The sequence below is a fragment of the Rhineura floridana genome, chromosome 2 (assembly GCF_030035675.1).
Source record: "Rhineura floridana isolate rRhiFlo1 chromosome 2, rRhiFlo1.hap2, whole genome shotgun sequence".
NCBI classification, from domain to species: domain Eukaryota; kingdom Metazoa; phylum Chordata; class Lepidosauria; order Squamata; family Rhineuridae; genus Rhineura; species Rhineura floridana.
In genome coordinates this window covers 120,844,009-120,862,145 of record NC_084481.1, presented here as the reverse complement: position 1 = coordinate 120,862,145, position 18,137 = coordinate 120,844,009, and the positions used below count along the sequence as shown (strand labels likewise).

The 18,137-nt window shown below is 41.7% G+C and overlaps 1 protein-coding gene across 2 annotated transcripts in view; it reads left to right on the top strand.

Annotated features, from left to right (window-relative positions):
* The window catches only part of TRIM66 (tripartite motif containing 66), a 101,293-nt gene that overhangs the window by 12,073 nt on the left and 71,083 nt on the right, over positions 1-18,137 (top strand). Inside the window, exons 1-2 of one of the 2 annotated variants that reach the window (XM_061610323.1) lie at positions 7,647-7,702; positions 16,966-17,070. In XM_061610323.1, coding sequence (XP_061466307.1) covers positions 17,023-17,070 — 48 coding nt within the window. In that variant the 5' untranslated portion in view covers positions 7,647-7,702; positions 16,966-17,022. Of the gene's footprint in view, positions 1-7,646; positions 7,703-16,965; positions 17,071-18,137 lie in introns of those variants that run through there. The other variant, XM_061610322.1, reaches the window with a different exon arrangement.

Here is an 18,137-nt window from a genome sequence, read left to right as displayed (position 1 = left end):
ATAATGTTTTTCCAGGAGGCATTCTAAGGGAATATAAAATGATGCCCACCAGCTAAAGAAGGGGAGCAGTGTGTTGAGTTTCACCCTGTCCCCTTGGAATAAGCTCCATTAAATTCAATAAGGCTTTACTTCTGTGTAAAAGAGGCAGAATTACACTGTTACTCAGTTGCTAGGAATCATTTTCAGACCATTTCAAAGTGTACACAAAGTGTGTATGTGTGTGTGAATGAGAGAGCGAGAAACTATGGTCCAGCTGGGGAATGGGATTCTAGCCAAGCGGGGGTTTGTTCTAGGCACAGAGGGGAGGAAAACGAAGCAAAGTCAGATCATAGGGATGGACAAAACAAGCTTAATAGATTAGACCTGTGTTTCCCAAAGTGTGGTGCGCGTACCCCTGGTGGTACGCGAAAGGGTTTCAAGGGGTACGCGGCCGAATGTGTTTTTTTGTACGTTATCATTGGGTTTTAGCGGCAAAAAACATGTGCGTGTGTTCTTTTAAGAGAAAATACAGTTCTTGTGATTTCTCCAGTTTCTCACACAATCATGTGAGGGAAGATCAATATAATAACAGTGGTTTATCCCGATGTTATTCAATGCGTAGTCTCTTTTGCTCTCAATGCATTCCTTGTCTTTTGTGCACCCCTCCAGTTTCGCATAAGAGTCGGACTCCCTCGCCAATGACTTTGGCCACCAAAAAACGCTTCTACAAACAGACAAATGGCACCACAAAGATATTTATGCGTATGCTCGACTACAAAAATGTTCACACCAGGAAGCGGGTTTTTTTCCTCTAACTTCAGCCCTGCAGCGGCCATCTAGCCAGCCACTTCCCTCTTGGGGAATCTCCTGCTCTTCGGCTGCAGAGCGGTTTTCCCCCCCTGCCTGCTCTTGGGCTGCGTGCCTGAGTGGCTTCCCAGGCAGGATGGGGAAAAAACCGCTCTGCAGCCAAAGAGTGGGAGATTCAAACCTCCAGCCCAGGCAAGCGGTGCCTCTGTAAACCCGCTGCATGCTGCATGATTTTCGGCTGGAGTTTCCGGTTTTGGGGGGTCCCCTCCGGGTCTTTATTTCCAGAATGGTTTTTTTTCTGTTTGAATAATAGTTATTTTAATTATTAGTATATGAATTATTTCTATATTTTTGAACATATATTTTTGTTCTATAAATATTATTTCTATTATTAAAATGTTTATTACTTACTTTGTATTTATTTTTTTACAAACATTTCATATAAAATTAGAGGAATTACGAATGTGATATAATACCTTACCCCTCTCCCTATTATTTTTGTGAAAGTTGGGTACACCGGTAAAATCAGTGTCTCAAAAGGGGTACGCACATGTTGAAAGTTTGGGAAACACTGAATTAGACCAATAAGTCTGTTCCATTTTAAAGGCAAAATCCTACAAAATCCACATGCTTTAAAAATATAAAAGAAAAGAAAATTATATATAATGCACTTACAAGGTAGTCCGAGAGCTTTTTCTTTCTTTCCTTACTTTCTTCTTTTTCTTCAAAAAAAGAAAATAAACAGCGCTGACATGTTTTAAGTAAAAAGCCGCTGGAAGTACATTATGATGTGCCACCGCTTCCTAGGTAATTTTCCAGAGAAAATGTGGCTGCCCCCATATACCTATGACGGCAGCCATCTTTTTTTCTCTTACAGTGTCCCTATAGGGCTTTTCACCCATGGCCTCTCACCCTGAGAATGCAGAAACTCATTACAGGTATTGACCACATGTTTCCTAGCTCCCTCCTTAACCTGGAACAGCTCCAGCCTGACCTATAATATTCTTAAGTGGGTCCCTTATGCATCGACTCAAGCAGTTGCACATCTTCCTGTTAACTATGTACCAGAGCAGACTCCATGAGAACAGCAGAGCAGTTGTTTTAATAAGCAGATGTTAAACAGGACCACCTCTGAGGTTTGCTTACACTGGTAGAGTATTGAAGCACACACGACACAACATAAATCCCACCCACTGAGTCATAGGAGGAGCAATGGTTGCAGTCAAAATATATTTTTAACTCTCTTTTTTTCTGCCTTCAAGTCACTCCCGACTTATGGCGACCCTATGAATAGAGTTTTCATGGTAAGTGGTATTCAGAGGTGGTTTACTATTCCCGACCTCTGAAGCGGCGAGACAGTGACTGGCACAAGATCACCCAGTGAGCTTCATGGCAGTGTGGGGATTCGAACCCTGCTCTCCCAGGTCATAGTCCAACACCTTAACCACTACACCACACTGGGTCTCTTTTAACTCTTTACACACCATATATTGGTAGCGGTCAGTGAGGGAGCACAGGAAATGTGGCGTTGCTCACCTGCCTTCCCAAGGCTGAGCATCACTTCTGGTTCCTGAGTGGGGGAGAGCTGAGGCATAGGGAGCTCAGTGTGCTGTGGGCATTTTGGCGGAGCCAATGTGACCCTCCTGTTGCCGTGCCTGCACTGCACTGAACTCCCCACACCTTCCTTGTTCCTCTCAGGAACCAGCAGTGACACTTGGCACTGGGAAGATAAGTGAGCAATGCTGCCCTGCCTGCGTTGTCCCAACCACTACTGTCATATACCACAAAACTTTAATGAGAGGATCTGAGAGAATGAACCCAAGAGAGAGACAGAGAAGATGGCCCTGCCTCATTTGAAAAATCTAAACCTTTTAAAGCTGGCAATGGTGGCTGTCTGGTTGCAGATGTAGGTAAAACCATATTGTATAAAACTGGCTTTGAAAAAGCCAGTCAAGGTATGATAGTTAGGAATGTCTGTTCCTGAGATGGGTAGTGCCCTGTCAGTACCCTGTCTGGATCGGTAACAAGTTTCTGCCTAACAACAAAGCATCAAGCTGTACAAGGAGCAAGCATGAAGGCAGGCAGACAATATACATATGCTTCTCAGAAAAGGCTTCTCAGAAAAAGTGGTATGCTTAGGTGCAGAGGCCTTCATTCTAACACTGAAATACAATATCCATAAACAGGCTAGTTTTGCTCAGTGTTGAACTGAAAGATCTCAAGGGAAAGGTTTTGGTTCAAAATGGGGGGGGGAGTTGCCTCTTTAGCACTAAGTGGGGTGAATTTGGGGAGTGAAAATCTGTAAAAGGTTGTGAGGGGTAAGAGGGCTTACCATTCACAGAAGCAGTTGTTTTCTCAACCATTTTAAAAGCTCTCTTCATTTCCTCTCTCTTCTGAAGCATTATAGGGGAAGAATAGCAACCAACATTTTTTTTAATCCACACTGCTCTGGAAAGACACTACATGCTCGCAGAAGTCTGCCATGTGTGAATGGGGCAGTGAAGTTGAGGGCAGGCATTTTAATTCAGTTTTTAAAAAATGGAATCCATAATGTTATGCTCCACTAAGCCATAGCCATCATGGCTGCTAGAAGTCCAATGAACAGAAGCATTAAAAATGATGGAGACTTTCACCTTTGTAGATTAATTTTTTAAAAAGCAGAATTGTAATTATGCATGCTATTTTTGCTAGGTTCACATTACAGGCACTAGATTATAGGGATTGCAAGTAAAATTGCTTTGTTGAAGCCTCTCCAAAGGCAAGTGATGCAATGTGTTACATGTGCTACTGTCTGAAAATGAATACCCCTTAGTATTTAATTAGACATTCACCCTGAGGTATGGATGATAGCATAACTTTATTAATCATGCCAGTAAGAACTGAGACTAAAGAGTAAATAAAATGTTGCAAGCAGTTTGCATAAGTGTCAATGTTTGTTCAGCTGGAGTTGTTTCAGAACCATTTGGGTCAATGTCTTCTGCTGCCTACTCAAAAGGCCAGCCGAGCAACTGGGCTTGCTTAGGTAAATATGAAGACATACAACACAACATTTTGACTTTAAAAATGCTTCCTGATATCCCCTAATTGGGCCTTAGAGAAAATGGGAATAATATCAAGAGTTCTGAGCAATTGGCTAATGCTCTCTGAGAGTTGTTATCCTAATATTTGCTTAGAGGCAGAAAGAAGGATGAGGCAGAAGGTGAAATTATCTGGGCAATTGATAGAAACGTATCAGGTTGAACCAAATGCAACTTTATGTGCAGTATTTAAAATTTAATTTTTATGATTGATTTTTCTATGTAAGAGATCTAGTATGGCATAGTGGTTAGAATGTTGGACTATGACCTGGGAGCCCAGGGTTCTAATCCCCACACAGCCATGAAGCTCACTTGGTGACCTTGGGCCAGTAAGTGCCTCTCAACCTCAGAGGAAGGCAATGGTAAATGACCTCTGGATACTGCTTACCATGAAAACCCTATTCATAGGGTCGCCATAAGTTGGAATTGATTTGAAGGCAGTGCATTTTCTATGTAAAAATACAAATTCAGATGCTGAATATAACTTCGCAGTTTGACTTAGCAGCATGTGTAGCTGAAGAATACCTTAAAAAAAGGCATCTAATGTTATCATTTTTTCCTTGAAACTGTTGACATAATCATCATAAAGATGCTTTCAGACTGTTTGTGTTTTGTGGGAGGAATTCAAGCACATACCGGAAATGCAGATTTGCGCAGTTAAAGTAGATTGAAGTGACCTGTTGCCCTATGCAACAAATCCATTGAAAAACAAACTATTTGCAGTTAGGAAAGTGATGACGAAACACACTGAAAAGTGTGGGATGGATGAATGATTATTGGGAAGACATATAAAATCCTTGCAAGCAAATCAGGATGAATGCTCATTGATTTATAACCTCCCCACAAACCATACAGGATGAATGCTCAGTAAAGACTGGACATAGTCTAACCTCTGATAAAGCTTTGTGCAAGCAAAACAGATTAATTCTCAATAAACAGGTCTAAGTGATGCTTCAGGTCACTCAGTTGAGCTCTGTGTCTGAATGAGGGTTCAAACCCAGTCCTTCCTCATCCAAGTTGGACATGCTAACTACTACACTGCCACATATGTTAGAATGATGCATTCCAGATCACTGTCAATTCAGTTTGTTTGTTTTTCTGTGTTATGATTCTTTATAAAATAAAAATAATTCGATCAGGAAAGTTGGTGAAGGTGGTGGGAAATATGGGAGGTCTCTGTAATAAATACACAGATTTTGTCCTCTGAGGCTTTCACCACAAACCACTACCAGGGATACGTTTATCAACAGCTACAAGTTGTGATGGCTAAGCAGAAGGCACGTCAAGCAAATCCTCATCGTGACTGTCTTCTATCTGGAAACCTATGTCCTCACTGTGGGAGGCTGTGTGGATCCAGAATTGGCCTCCACAGTCACTTTTGCACCCACCGTTACTTATGGACCCACCGTTAAAGACCTTATCTTGGAAGACAATCTTACTTGGCCACAAGTGATTGGCAATGAATGAATGCCACCTCCAGGTTCAGAGCCAGTATATGGAAGGAATGGAAACAGTGCCACGACGGTAGAGAGCTATTGCCTTCAGGTCCTGCTTGTGGGCTTTGCTGTGGGAAACAGAATGCTAGACTAGATATAATAAGCCTTTAGTCTGGGGACAGTTCAGCCAAGTTCTTCTAATGTTCATTCAAGAAGCCCGGTAGATTCCTACAGATAATATTAATTAGGATGGTTTTTCAAGAACCCTTTAAAGACATAAGCTGCTTCCTTGGTGTGGCATCTCTCACATGGAATATGTGACCAAAACACCACATCAACTCAGAACATTTGATTTCAGTTCAACTGAATTAAATTCAGACTATTTGATTTTGAAGCTAGTAGTGGCAGTGTTAATATGGGCTCTGAATATGCCCGTTAATTCTTTTTCTATCCTGTGCTTTACTGTTGGCAGTGAAGGTACCCTGGTACATCTTAAGCTTAATGTCTCACTAAAATTTGCACTCTTATTTGAATCTACATGTACAACAGAGATTTATAGCCCAATCCTGTGCATGTTTACTCAGAAATAGCTTCTACTGAGTTCAATAACACAACACAACAGTGTGGGAAGCGGTGTGATAAAGGATAGGGGGAAGATTGCTAGATTTTTGCATGGCTGAGAACTTTTTCAATCTAAACATTACTAAGGCCAGTTTGACTTTTGGGGTATTGTAGTGGATTCTATTCTGGATTTATTTGTGAATTTCCCTGGAAGAGCAGTATATACACTTTATAAATAATAAAATAAAATAAATGTGGCATTGAGCAGATGTGCAAACCTAACAATGTCTGCATGCTTTCTAGTGTTGCTTCCACTTTCCTTTTACTTCACACTTTCAGTACAGATTTTGGGGGGGAGGATTGAGGGGGCTCAGCAACTGTTTGCTGTGGAAAAGGACGTTAGAATTTTTCTGTTATTTTTATAATTGCCTTAGGAACATAGGAAAATGCCTTATACTGAGTCAGACCATTGGTCCATGTAGCTCAGTATTGTTTACATTGACTGGTAGTGACTCAGGGTTTCAGACAGGAGACATTCTCAGCCCTACCTGGTGATGCCAGGGATTGAACCTTGGACTTTCTGCATGCAAAGTAGATAATGTGCTATGTAGCTACAGCCCTTGGGGACCCAAGACTCTAGGCACAATCTCACCATGGGTCACCATTAAAATCCACTTTCCTTGACCATGGAATTTTAAAATTCAGTTTATGAATGTGAAAAACACAAAGCTAAATTTAAAAATCGCAAGGGAACATGGCCTAAAGATTCTTGGTAGATCAGTCAGAATTCTCTGTGATAATGTAATTCCTCTACAGCATCTCATTTTTGTATGGATGGATTCATAGAAGAAGTCTATTGATTCAAGCCAAAACTAAGCAAAGATCAGGTAAGCTTCCAGAAGTGGATTCTGTGTATATTCTTCCCTGCCTCTTGCAGTCAAAAGTATAAATAGCATCAATCCATGTGAAGAGGTAGTAGTATTTTCAAGGTTAAGGAGCTGCATTTTGCAGGAATTAAAGTATCATCATTTGGACTTGGTGATGACACCAGAACCGAATTTAGTGTATTGATCTTCAGACATTGTTGTTTGAGTTGTATAATCCCATGTTGGATTGCTTTTTAGATGCACTGATTGCATCATTCTTCATACGTACAAACAGTGACTCTCTAGGGCAATCCTGAATACTCTTTCCTCCACCAGCAGAGGTATAATAATGATATATTTAAAAGAGGTCTCTGTAAAGAACAGGCTGCAGAAAGAAATATACCTTTTTTTTTGTTTTAAATTATACTGAGTTCTGAAGTTCAGCAGATTTGATGTGTGGGTAGTTGAACGGATTTGATGTGGAACCTGAAAGTTAATTATTGTGATTTCTTCTAGATGGGTTGATGCTAAGACACCTCGATAGTCTCTGTTTGCAAGCATCTGTATTATAAACCTTACTGAGAGATTCTTTTTGAAGAGGATCTGGCTGAAAAGATCATGATTGCTCTAATTACTGTCTCAACATGGGATTGTTTTTTTCCCTATTGATTGAGGAAAATAGCCAAGAAATGTACCATAGACTGAAAAGAGGGGAAAATAAGGCATATTTAGTGATCTCTGTTCTGTTTTGAGCCTAGTTTTTAAAGTGGGCTTTACAAAACAGGAAAGGAGCCCCAGATGAACACCGGGAAGATCTAGTCATTTTCTCTCATCAGCACTCCTGACGCTGTACAGTAAAAGCTGTTTCCAGGGATTACGCTGTGCACGCTCTTCTGCTTAGTAACAACCCATTTCCTCAGCCAAGAGACACTTATTTGTGCTCCTCTCTTAAGTGGCTGCTTTCCAGAGAGAACAGGTAAGCCAACATGAAAAGTATTTTTTTCCTGAAAAAATAACATAGTCTAGCTGCAGTTTGCAAGGAGGGTGGCATAAGCACTTCCCATTTCTAGTCGGAACAGCTGTCTGTGAGATTCACTGTATGTAAACAGGCAGAGAGGTTATTTTGCTGGTGTGCTTCATTTTATGCTGATTAAGTTTGGATAGCCATTCCAAAGGAGAAAATGCACTGATAATGGCAACAGCATCATTAAGGTTTAGAAGGTAATAAGAGCAGACAGCAGTGTGTGGGGGGGTAGGAGTGGGAGTTCTGCATCTCTACAATGTAGAGGTTTAAAATTGCCAAGTATGGCAAATGGAGCCTGATGAGCCAACCCAGGGTAACTGAAGGTCAAATGTGTCCTGTGGGGTTAAAGAATTCAGACAGCAAGATGCAAACACATTTGTTGTGGACCAAAAGCAAGCTGTTGTCATTATTTAGGCAGATGAACAATCAGGGGTTTTGCCTAATGCAGTAACTACATCTACCAAAGACTTTGCGGTATTTGTGCTCTTAACAGTTGCCCTTTTGCTTTTTGCCTTTTCTATTTGGGAGGCTCCCTCTGCTATCTAAGAGGCCTGAAGGTCATAGTCATCAGAGCTCCCGGTTATCCAATTATATTGGATGATTCAGACATACAGACTCATTCTGGTGTTTAGACGTGTGGAATACATTTGTGCTTTAATTAAATGCCTTCTTCACACACAATATTTTGATGAGAAAAGGAGAAGGGTCTGTTTTGCCTTTGCAAGTATGCATAGGCTTCTGTGTCCATGTAGCAAAAATGCACACTTGCCCAATTTTGGCCCATGATGACATCAGGGGCAACGTTATAGGTTCATTGATGAGCGAAGATGCAAGGTTGTATGGTCTGCTCCTAGATACATAGGATTCAAATGCCAGAAAGAAAGAAAGGCACGTTTTAAAATAACTTGTTATGGTTACTTTTCTATTCCCCATAATAACTCTGGCCACATCTTCAGTCACACTGAAAGGCTGTCATCCTACAAGAAGAACAAATAACCCTGTAAAAAATTTGGGACCACTGACACAACATTGTTTATGTAAAAGGCAGACATTTGCTAGATTTTCCCCCCAGTAAGACCAACATTAATATTTTTTAAGTAAAATCAAGTGTCATAATTTTAATTTACTGTGTATGCTTGAACTCTGTAGTGATTCATGCACAATAAATGCCAAACAACATGTTGCACACAGACATATGCATTAAACACCAATGGCTACTTGCTTTAGTGAAAAACAGCATCAGGAAGGGGTGCTTTGAAGAGAATAGGAGAGAAGGGAATGTTTAATCCTTCCACCACCTTCTGCTTGTCTACTGCAACACATCTCCCCGTCTGCTCCCCCTCCCCACGGATGCAGAAATTGCTCTTAGACCGGCTTCCCTGTGTTACTTCTCCATCCCATACTAGATGGGCAGAGTGCAGACTTAACTGCCCACCATGCTTGCCAGCACTGGACGCCGCTCAAGCAGAAACCCAATGCTATGTGCTCCACTGCCTGACCTAGAGCCTGTTGGGTTCTGCTCCCTGGCTCACCCAGCACCAGCATCAAACTTTATCAGTTTTACCACACCCATACAACCCTCTTTTTTTAACTGATGAAAAAAAGTTTTGTACCTTTAGCATGACTAACTAGTATATAGGTTCACTGAATTGTTTATACAAGCCTCTCGGTGCCAGTGAGTTGATCAAAGGTATATGTGCTCTTGAGGATTAACCCCATCCAATTTGAACATCAGAGGGGACAGCCACATGGCTTTTTTGCCTATACCCTCATTGGCAAATGGTGTGGAGCAGTCCTGACAAGGGGCTCAGGCCAGGTCCATGTCTTGCCCCAAGCAACCATCTGGACTACAGAGATGTGTACAAAGAGTCAAATCAAAGCTAACAGTATTTAACCCTTTAAATGGGCCATGTACTGTATTTGACCACCAAACCTGTTCAGCTGACATGGGGCTAAGCGGGCCCAAAGTCAAGTACTTAATGAGTTTGCAACCTGGGCTCTGCTGCTGTATATTGGATCTGTGAAGGGTGATGAGGCCTTCAACACTTCGAAACTCCCTTCCAAGGGAAACATACTTAGGCTCAAAGTTAGTGATGGTTAGAAAGCATTGCATGCGTACTCACACACACACTAACACCTCTCAGGCTTTGTATAGTGTTTAACAGTTTTATTACTTTTTAGTTGGCTGTTTTTGCTGTATGTTCTATCCTTTTATTCTGGTTTGCTGTTTGTTTTTATTGTATCACTTACTGTAAGCCCCATTGCAAGAGACACAAATTTAATTAATAATAATAATGGAGTATAGCCACATTTTATGTGTAGCTTAGTTTTTGTCAAGTGTTTCACTCTTAGAAAATGCCGCCCAGGTCTCCAGACTGATATTTAGAGCTCAAAAGTATTGTTTTTGCCATTATTTCTTTTTACAGCACCATTGTAGTGCTTTACAGATTAACATAAAGCTAAAAGACATAAGAACATAAGAAGAGCCTGCTGGATCAGGCCAGTGGCCCATCTAGTCCAGCATCCTGTTCTCACAGTGGCCAACCAGGTGCCTGGGGGAAGCCCGCAAGCAGGACCCGAGTGCAAGAACACTCTCCCCTCCTGAGGCTTCCGGCAACTGGTTTTCAGAAGCATGCTGCTTCTGACTAGGGTGGCAGAGCACAGCCATCATGGCTAGTAGCCATTGATAGCCCTGTCCTCCATGAATTTGTCTAATCTTCTTTTAAAGCCATCCAAGCTGGTGGCCATTACTGCATCTTGTGGGAGCAAATTCCATAGTTTAACTATGCGCTGAGTAAAGAAGTACTTCCTTTTGTCTGTCCTGAATCTTCCAACATTCAGCTTCTTTGAATGTCCACGAGTTCTAGTATTATGAGAGAGGGAGAAGAACTTTTCTCTATCCACTTTCTCAATGCCATGCATAATTTTATACACTTCTATCATGTCTCCTCTGACCCGCCTTTTCTCTAAACTAAAAAGCCCCAAATGCTGCAACCTTTCCTCGTAAGGGAGTCGCTCCATCCCCTTGATCATTCCGGTTGCCCTCTTCTGAACCTTTTCCAACTCTATAATATCCTTTTTGAGATGAGGCGACCAGAACTGTACACAGTATTCCAAATGCGGCCGCACCATAGATTTATACAACGGCATTATGATATCGGCTGTTTTATTTTCAATACCTTTCCTAATTATCGCTAGCATGGAATTTGCCTTTTTCACAGCTGCCGCACACTGGGTCGACATTTTCATTGTGCTGTCCACTACAATCCCGAGGTCTCTTTCCTGGTCGGTCACCGCCAGTTCAGACCCCATGAGCGTATATGTGAAATTCAGATTTTTTGCTCCAATATGCATAATTTTACACTTGTTTATATTGAATTGCATTTGCCATTTTTCTGCCCATTCACTCAGTTTGGAGAGGTCTTTTTGGAGCTCTTCGCAATCCCTTTTTGTTTTAACAACCCTGAACAATTTAGTGTCGTCAGCAAACTTGGCCACTTCACTGCTCACTCCTAATTCTAGGTCATTAATGAACAAGTTGAAAAGTACAGGTCCCAATACCGATCCTTGAGGGACTCCACTTTCTACAGCCCTCCATTGGGAAAACTGTCCGTTTATTCCTACTCTCTGCTTTCTGCTTCTTAACCAATTTCTTATCCACAAGAGGACCTCTCCTCTTATTCCATGACTGCTAAGCTTCCTCAGAAGCCTTTGGTGAGGTACCTTGTCAAACGCTTTTTGAAAGTCTAAGTACACTATGTCCACTGGATCACCTCTATCTATATGCTTGTTGACACTCTCAAAGAATTCTAATAGGTTACTGAGACAGGACTTTCCCTTGCAGAAGCCATGCTGGCTCTGCTTCAGCAAGGCTTGTTCTTCTATGTGCTTGGTTAATCTAGCTTTAATAATACTTTCTACCAGTTTTCCAGGGACAGAAGTTAAGCTAACTGGCCTGTAATTTCTGGGATCCCCTCTGGATCCCTTTTTGAAGATTGGTGTTACATTTGCCACTTTCCAGTCCTCAGGCACGGAGGAGGACCCGAGGGACAAGTTACATATTTTAGTTAGCAGATCAGCAATTTCACCTTTGAGTTCTTTGAGAACTCTCGGGTGGATGCCATCCGGGCCCGGTGATTTGTCAGTTTTTATAATGTCCATTAAGCTTAGAACTTCCTCTCTCGTTACCACTATTTGTCTTAGTTCCTCAGAATCCCTTCCTGCAAATGTTAGTTCATGTTCAGGGATCTGCCCTATATCTTCCACTGTGAAGACAGATGCAAAGAATCCATTTAGCTTCTCTGCAATCTCCTTATCGTTCTTTAGTACACCTTTGACTCCCTTATCATCCAAGGGTCCAATCGTCTCCCTAGATGGTCTCCTGCTTTGAATGTATTTATAGAATTTTTTGTTGTTGGTTTTTATGTTCTTAGCAATGTGCTCCTCAAATTCTTTTTTAGCATCCCTTATTGTCTTCTTGCATTTCTTTTGCCAGAGTTTGTGTTCTTTTTTATTTTCTTCATTCGGACAAGACTTCCATTTTCTGAAGGAAGACTTTTTGCCTCTAAGAGCTTCCTTGACTTTGCTCGTTAACCATGCTGGCATCTTCTTGGCCCTGGCGGTACCTTTTCTGATCTGCGGTATGCACTCCAGTTGAGCTTCTAATATAGTGTTTTTAAACAACTTCCAAGCATTTTTGAGTGATGTGACCCTCTGGACTTTGTTTTTCAGCTTTCTTTTTACCAATCCCCTCATTTTTGTGAAGTTTCCTCTTTTGAAGTCAAATGTGACCGTGTTGGATTTTCTTGGCAATTGGCCAGTTACATGTATGTTTAATTTAATAGCACTGTGGTCACTGCTCCCAATCGGTTCAACAACACTTACATCTCGCACCAGGTCCCGGTCCCCACTAAGGATTAAGTCCAGGGTTGCCGTCCCTCTGGTCGGTTCCATGACCAACTGATCTAGGGAATAGTCATTTAGAATATCTAGAAACTTTGCTTCTTTGTCATGACTGGAACACATATGCAGCCAGTCTATGTCCGGGTAGTTGAAGTCACCCATTACTACCACATTTCCTAGTTTGGATGCTTCCTCAATTTCATATCTCATCTCAAGGTCTCCCTGAGCATTTTGATCAGGGGGACGATAGATCGTTCCCAGTATTAAGTCCCTCCTGGGGCACAGTATCACCACCCACAACGATTCTGTGGAGGAGTCTGCCTCTTTTGGGGTTTCGAGCTTGCTGGATTCAATGCCTTCTTTCACGTATAGAGCGACTCCGCCACCAATACGTCCTTCCCTGTCCTTCCGATATAGTTTATATCCAGGGATAACCATATCCCACTGGTTTTCTCCATTCCACCAGGTCTCGGTTATGCTCACTATATCAATGCTCTTCTCTAAGACCAAGCACTCCAGTTCTCCCATCTTGGTTCGGAGGCTCCTAGCATTAGCGTACAGGGACTTGTAAGCAGTGTCTCTCTTCAAGTGTCTTTGGCACTTGTGGTTAGGCCTGTGGTAATTTTGCTCTTCTGAATTTATATCCTGTGCCCCTGCTCTCACAATGCCTACTTCTAGGCCTACCCCTTTTAAAATTTCATCATTTCTTGCCTCATGAATCTTACAACTGAAATCAGATAATTAGGTGTAAAAGTGGTTCAATGGAGAAAACAGATCACTGTGCTGTTTTTATTGCCATATCTCTATTGCTCACAGCCCACAAAATAAGCATAGTAGCTTTTACCTCTAAGTCGCTGTGTGTAATGGCTCCATAACATGGTACGTTCTAGTAGATGCTTTGCTTACAAGCCAAATTAGTTGCAGTGATGAAATTCAGGCCCATCTTATAATGTGCAATTGAGGCCCATCTTATAATGTGCAATTATGATGCTGGCCAAATTCCTTGGGGGGGGTCAAAAGCACAACAACTCTGTTGCCATAACTCAGCCTTAGTTCTTTCTGTACACCTGTCATAAGGTCATATCTAAATATGTGTTCTTATCAAATGCATTATAATATGGAACTATTTAACTTCTAGTACTGCCACAACATTGTCTTAAGAAGCCTAACGAATCATTGTAGAAGATGCAATTGTACACTGGCCAAGTTTGGGCCGCGTATTTCTGCATTTGTTAGCCCGGTCAGATCATGCATAGTTCCATGCTTTCTCTGATGGAAACAGGATGTTCTGTACAGGGAAAGGTAAATATCCCTCACCATTTACTTGAGGGAAACCTAGTTTCAAATCCCTACTGAGCCATGAAACTCAATGGGGAAAGGGCCGGAGCTCAGTGGTAGAGTATCTGCTTTGCATGCAAAAGGTCCCAGGTTTAATCCCTGGCATCTCCAGGTAGGGCTGGGAAAGACTCCCTGGAGAGCCATTTCCAGTCACTATAGACAAGACTGAACTAGATGAACCGATGGCCTGACTGAAAAGGTAGCTCTCTATATTCCTAATGTTGAACATGGCCTAGTCCTTGTTTCTTGGCCTAACCTTTCTAACATGACTGATTAGATTTAGTTTTATACATCACTTCACACATACAATAAAAATCCATGAAAATGAAATAAATACTCTAAAAATGTGTATCTCCCAACAACAAAAAACCACCCCACCCACATAAAGGCGAACATCGGCATTAATGACCAAAAACCACACCACTGGTGCTGTCCAGTGCCTGGGAGAATAAAAACACCTTTGCCTGGTACCAGGAGGATGACAAAGCGTATATCAGGCAATGGGGGGGGGAACACCACAGAAATACTGTTTTGTTTACAGCATCAATACAAGATTTTGTCAGTGCCATCTTTTTACCAGCTGGATCTTGCAGGAATGTGCATCCAAGGACAATGAATACTGAGTAACTGGAAAACATCCAAACCTTAAGGGAATCACTGGCACAAATCTAATTAATCATAAGAGTAATGGACAAGTTAATAGTTGAGTATTCTATAAAGCATTCATATGAGAGAGATAGAGAGAGCTTATAAATGATGTCAACTTCATGCGGAATTATACATGTGCATATATCTAGATACATAATTTTAAACAGGCTTACATAATTTAGACCTGAAAAAACATGTTGCCTATGGCAAAGAAAAACCAGTCGCTGGAAAATGTGTTTATATAGGGTGATGGGTATAAAGGTCTGAAATTCTATTTTCACATGACACACAAAGCAGAAAAATGGATATGTGAGTGATATAGTCACTTTGATTTTTATGAAACTGGGCCGAAGTAGCTGTCAGAGTATCTGCAAGCATACTTTTAAGAACATAAGAACTAACTTGCTTGGTTGGGCCAACAGTCCTAATCCAGTATTCTGCCTCCCAGATGCTTCTGGGTCTAAGTTAGCCATCCCCTGTTTGGGCTCAGCATCTGATAATCAAAGGTATATTACTCTAAACATGGAAGTTCAATTTAGATTTTTGGAAGTTTCAGCTGAAAGCATGAATGCAATTTTGTTACCCCAAGGAGATCTTGGATTGACAAAGGCAACTATTCATTTGCAGATCACAGATCTGCCCTGTTTTTATAACACATTGCAGTTTTTATTTTAAAACTGTTTATTGAATCTATTTGGAATGACAAGCTTGCCATATTGAAGGATTCATGGTAGGTTACAACCTTCTGTTTAAGAATTCTCAACACAATTATAAAATGCACAAACAAGTAAAGGTACCCTTTGGTTTGTTTCGTTGCTCCTGTGATTAATACAAAGCAAATTTGAGCCCCATCTCCTGAGAATACTCTTGCTCGTCTCTGCTTATATGCAGCATCCTCAGATAGAAGGTGTGTCAGCACCAAAAGGAAGCGAGAGCCTGATAAGCTCTAGCTATTTCAAGCTGAGTAACAAACTCTTGGGAGCCATTACCAGCATATGTTGTTGCCTCAGCTGAAAACAGCTTTGCAGGAAAACATTCTGGGATTTGAAATGAATACAAATGGCTGTATTTTGGGAGCAAAATGACATGTGAGGCATTGGTTGATATAACCTTGAAAAATGAGTATCATGGGGTGAGATGGAGAAAGTGGATAGAGAAAAGTTTTTCTCCCTGTCTCATAACACTAGAACTCATGGACATCCAATGAAGCTGAATGTTGGAAGGTTCAGGACAGACAGAAGAAAGTACTTCTTCACGCAGCACAGTTAAACTATGGAATTCTCCCACAGGAGCTAGTGATGGCCACCAACTTGAATGGCTTTGAAAGAGGATTATACACATTCATTGAGGATAAGGCTATCAATGGCTACTTCCCACAATGGCTATGCTCTGCCTCCATGGTGGGAGGCAGTATGCTTCTGAATACCAGTTTCTGTAAAGTGCAGGAAGGGGGAGAGTGGTCTTGTGTTCAGGTTCTGCTTGTGGGCTTCCCATAGGCATCTGGTTGGTCACTGTGAGAACAGGACACTGAACTAGATAGACCATTGGCCTGATCTTATGTTCTTATCACCCATTCCTGTGTGTAATGCATGGTATTGGCATTATTTTTTTTCTTATGTTATGTTATACAGTAGGGCCCCACTCATATGGCGGGTTACGTTCCGGACCCCTGCTGTAAAGCGAAAATGGCTGTAAAGCAGAACTCATTGAATAGGATGGCATGTGATGCCCGAAAACCACTGTAAAAGCGGAACAAGCACCATATGAGTGGGGCTTTAGTCTAATTGTGTCTAATTGAGACCGCTGTAGTAGCGAATCGCTGTAAAGCGAAGCGCCGTAAAGTGGGGCCCTACTGTAGTCTATAATTTTAAAACTTGAATTATGGGAAAGAAAGTCACATTTCCTGAAACAAAGTCTTGGTGAATATATGACAGGCAGTTCTTGTATAGAAAGCTGCTTTATATAAAGTGACACCACTGGTCCATCTTGTTCAGCATTGTCTACACTGACTGGTGTTAATAGGAATCTCTTCAGGGTTTCAGACAGGAGTCTTTCTCAGCACTATCTGGAGATGCCAGGGATTGAAACCGGGACCCTTAGCATGTAAAGCATGCAATCTCACTGTCACTGAACTATGTCCCTTCTTCAATCTTCTGCATCACATACGGCATATATATACATACAATAAAGAACTATGGTTGGTCCCAGCCAACTGGGTGTACCTCTGTCATGCTTTGGTGTACATCTTTTTAAAAAAATGAATGAAATCGCTCTAAGTGCAGTTTATTTTATTTCTCAATTGTGTTCTTTTTTGCCTCTTTGCTTAGGTATGTTCTCATGTCCTGTTTTCAAACACTTCTATTTAGCAAGGAATGTAGCTGCACATGTCTTTCTTGGGGACTTTTGCCACCATAAACCAAGCAATGGCACGGGTAAGTAGAAAATATGTTGAGCCATAGTATAAGACAGTCAACAGATTCAAAGTATGCACTGTGCAGTTTTAAGTAACTTGGGAGCTTTCTGACTTCAGCAATGATACTGTTTTTGTGCGTAAGAGGTGTGCTGAGACCTGTAGGGGTATTGCTGCTGCTTACCTGGATAATAAGAGGGACAGGGGCAGCAGCAAGGTGGGAGTTGTGTGGCTCCACTAGTTCCAGCACCAGATAGGTAGTGGTAGTCCTGCCAATGCAAGCACATAGTCCTGACCTCACTCCGGGTCATCCTACCCAAGTAAGTAGCAGCAGTGCTGGTGTCAGGAGGGTGGCTCTGCCCCACCACATGCACCACTACTGGCTGGGATAGCACACCTAATGTGTACAGAAGCCACATGAAAGGTGACAGCCAACTAAGTCATACTCAAGAGTAGACCCATTCAAATACATGGAGTTAAGTAATTTAAGTCCATTGATTTCAATGGGTCTACTGCTCTGAGTATGACTAACATTGGATATCACCTGAGGACTGTGCTGTTCCCTGGGCTAAACATTGTTAGTTGTAGTAAATAATGGACCTGCAGGTTAAGTCTAGGCAGCAAAGCAACCATAGTGCGGCAAGCAATGATAGCATTGCCAACCCCTTGGGCTGGCAGGGGCCTCTTTTATGAAATACTTCCTTCTCTAGTATGATTTTTTAATTGATTGATTGATCGATACATTTTATATCCCACTTTTCCTCCAAGGAGCTCAAGGTAGCATATATGGTTCTTTTCCTTACTATTTGATCCTCACGACAACCCTGGCTGAGTGGGGTTTTGAACCCTGGGCTTTATGGTTGAGTAGGGATTTGAACCATGGTCCCCCAGGTCCTAGTCCAATATTCTAAGAGCTACTATGCTAACTAAACATTAAAAATATTAGTTGCTGTACCAATGAAATTAAATATAGAGAAGGCCTAGCCTGCAGACTTCCTATCAAATGGACAGGAAACACAAAAAGGGAGAAGGTGGCAGCAGCCGGCTTGGTGGGGATTCTGGGAAAAATAAGGCAGACTTTCCCGTTCT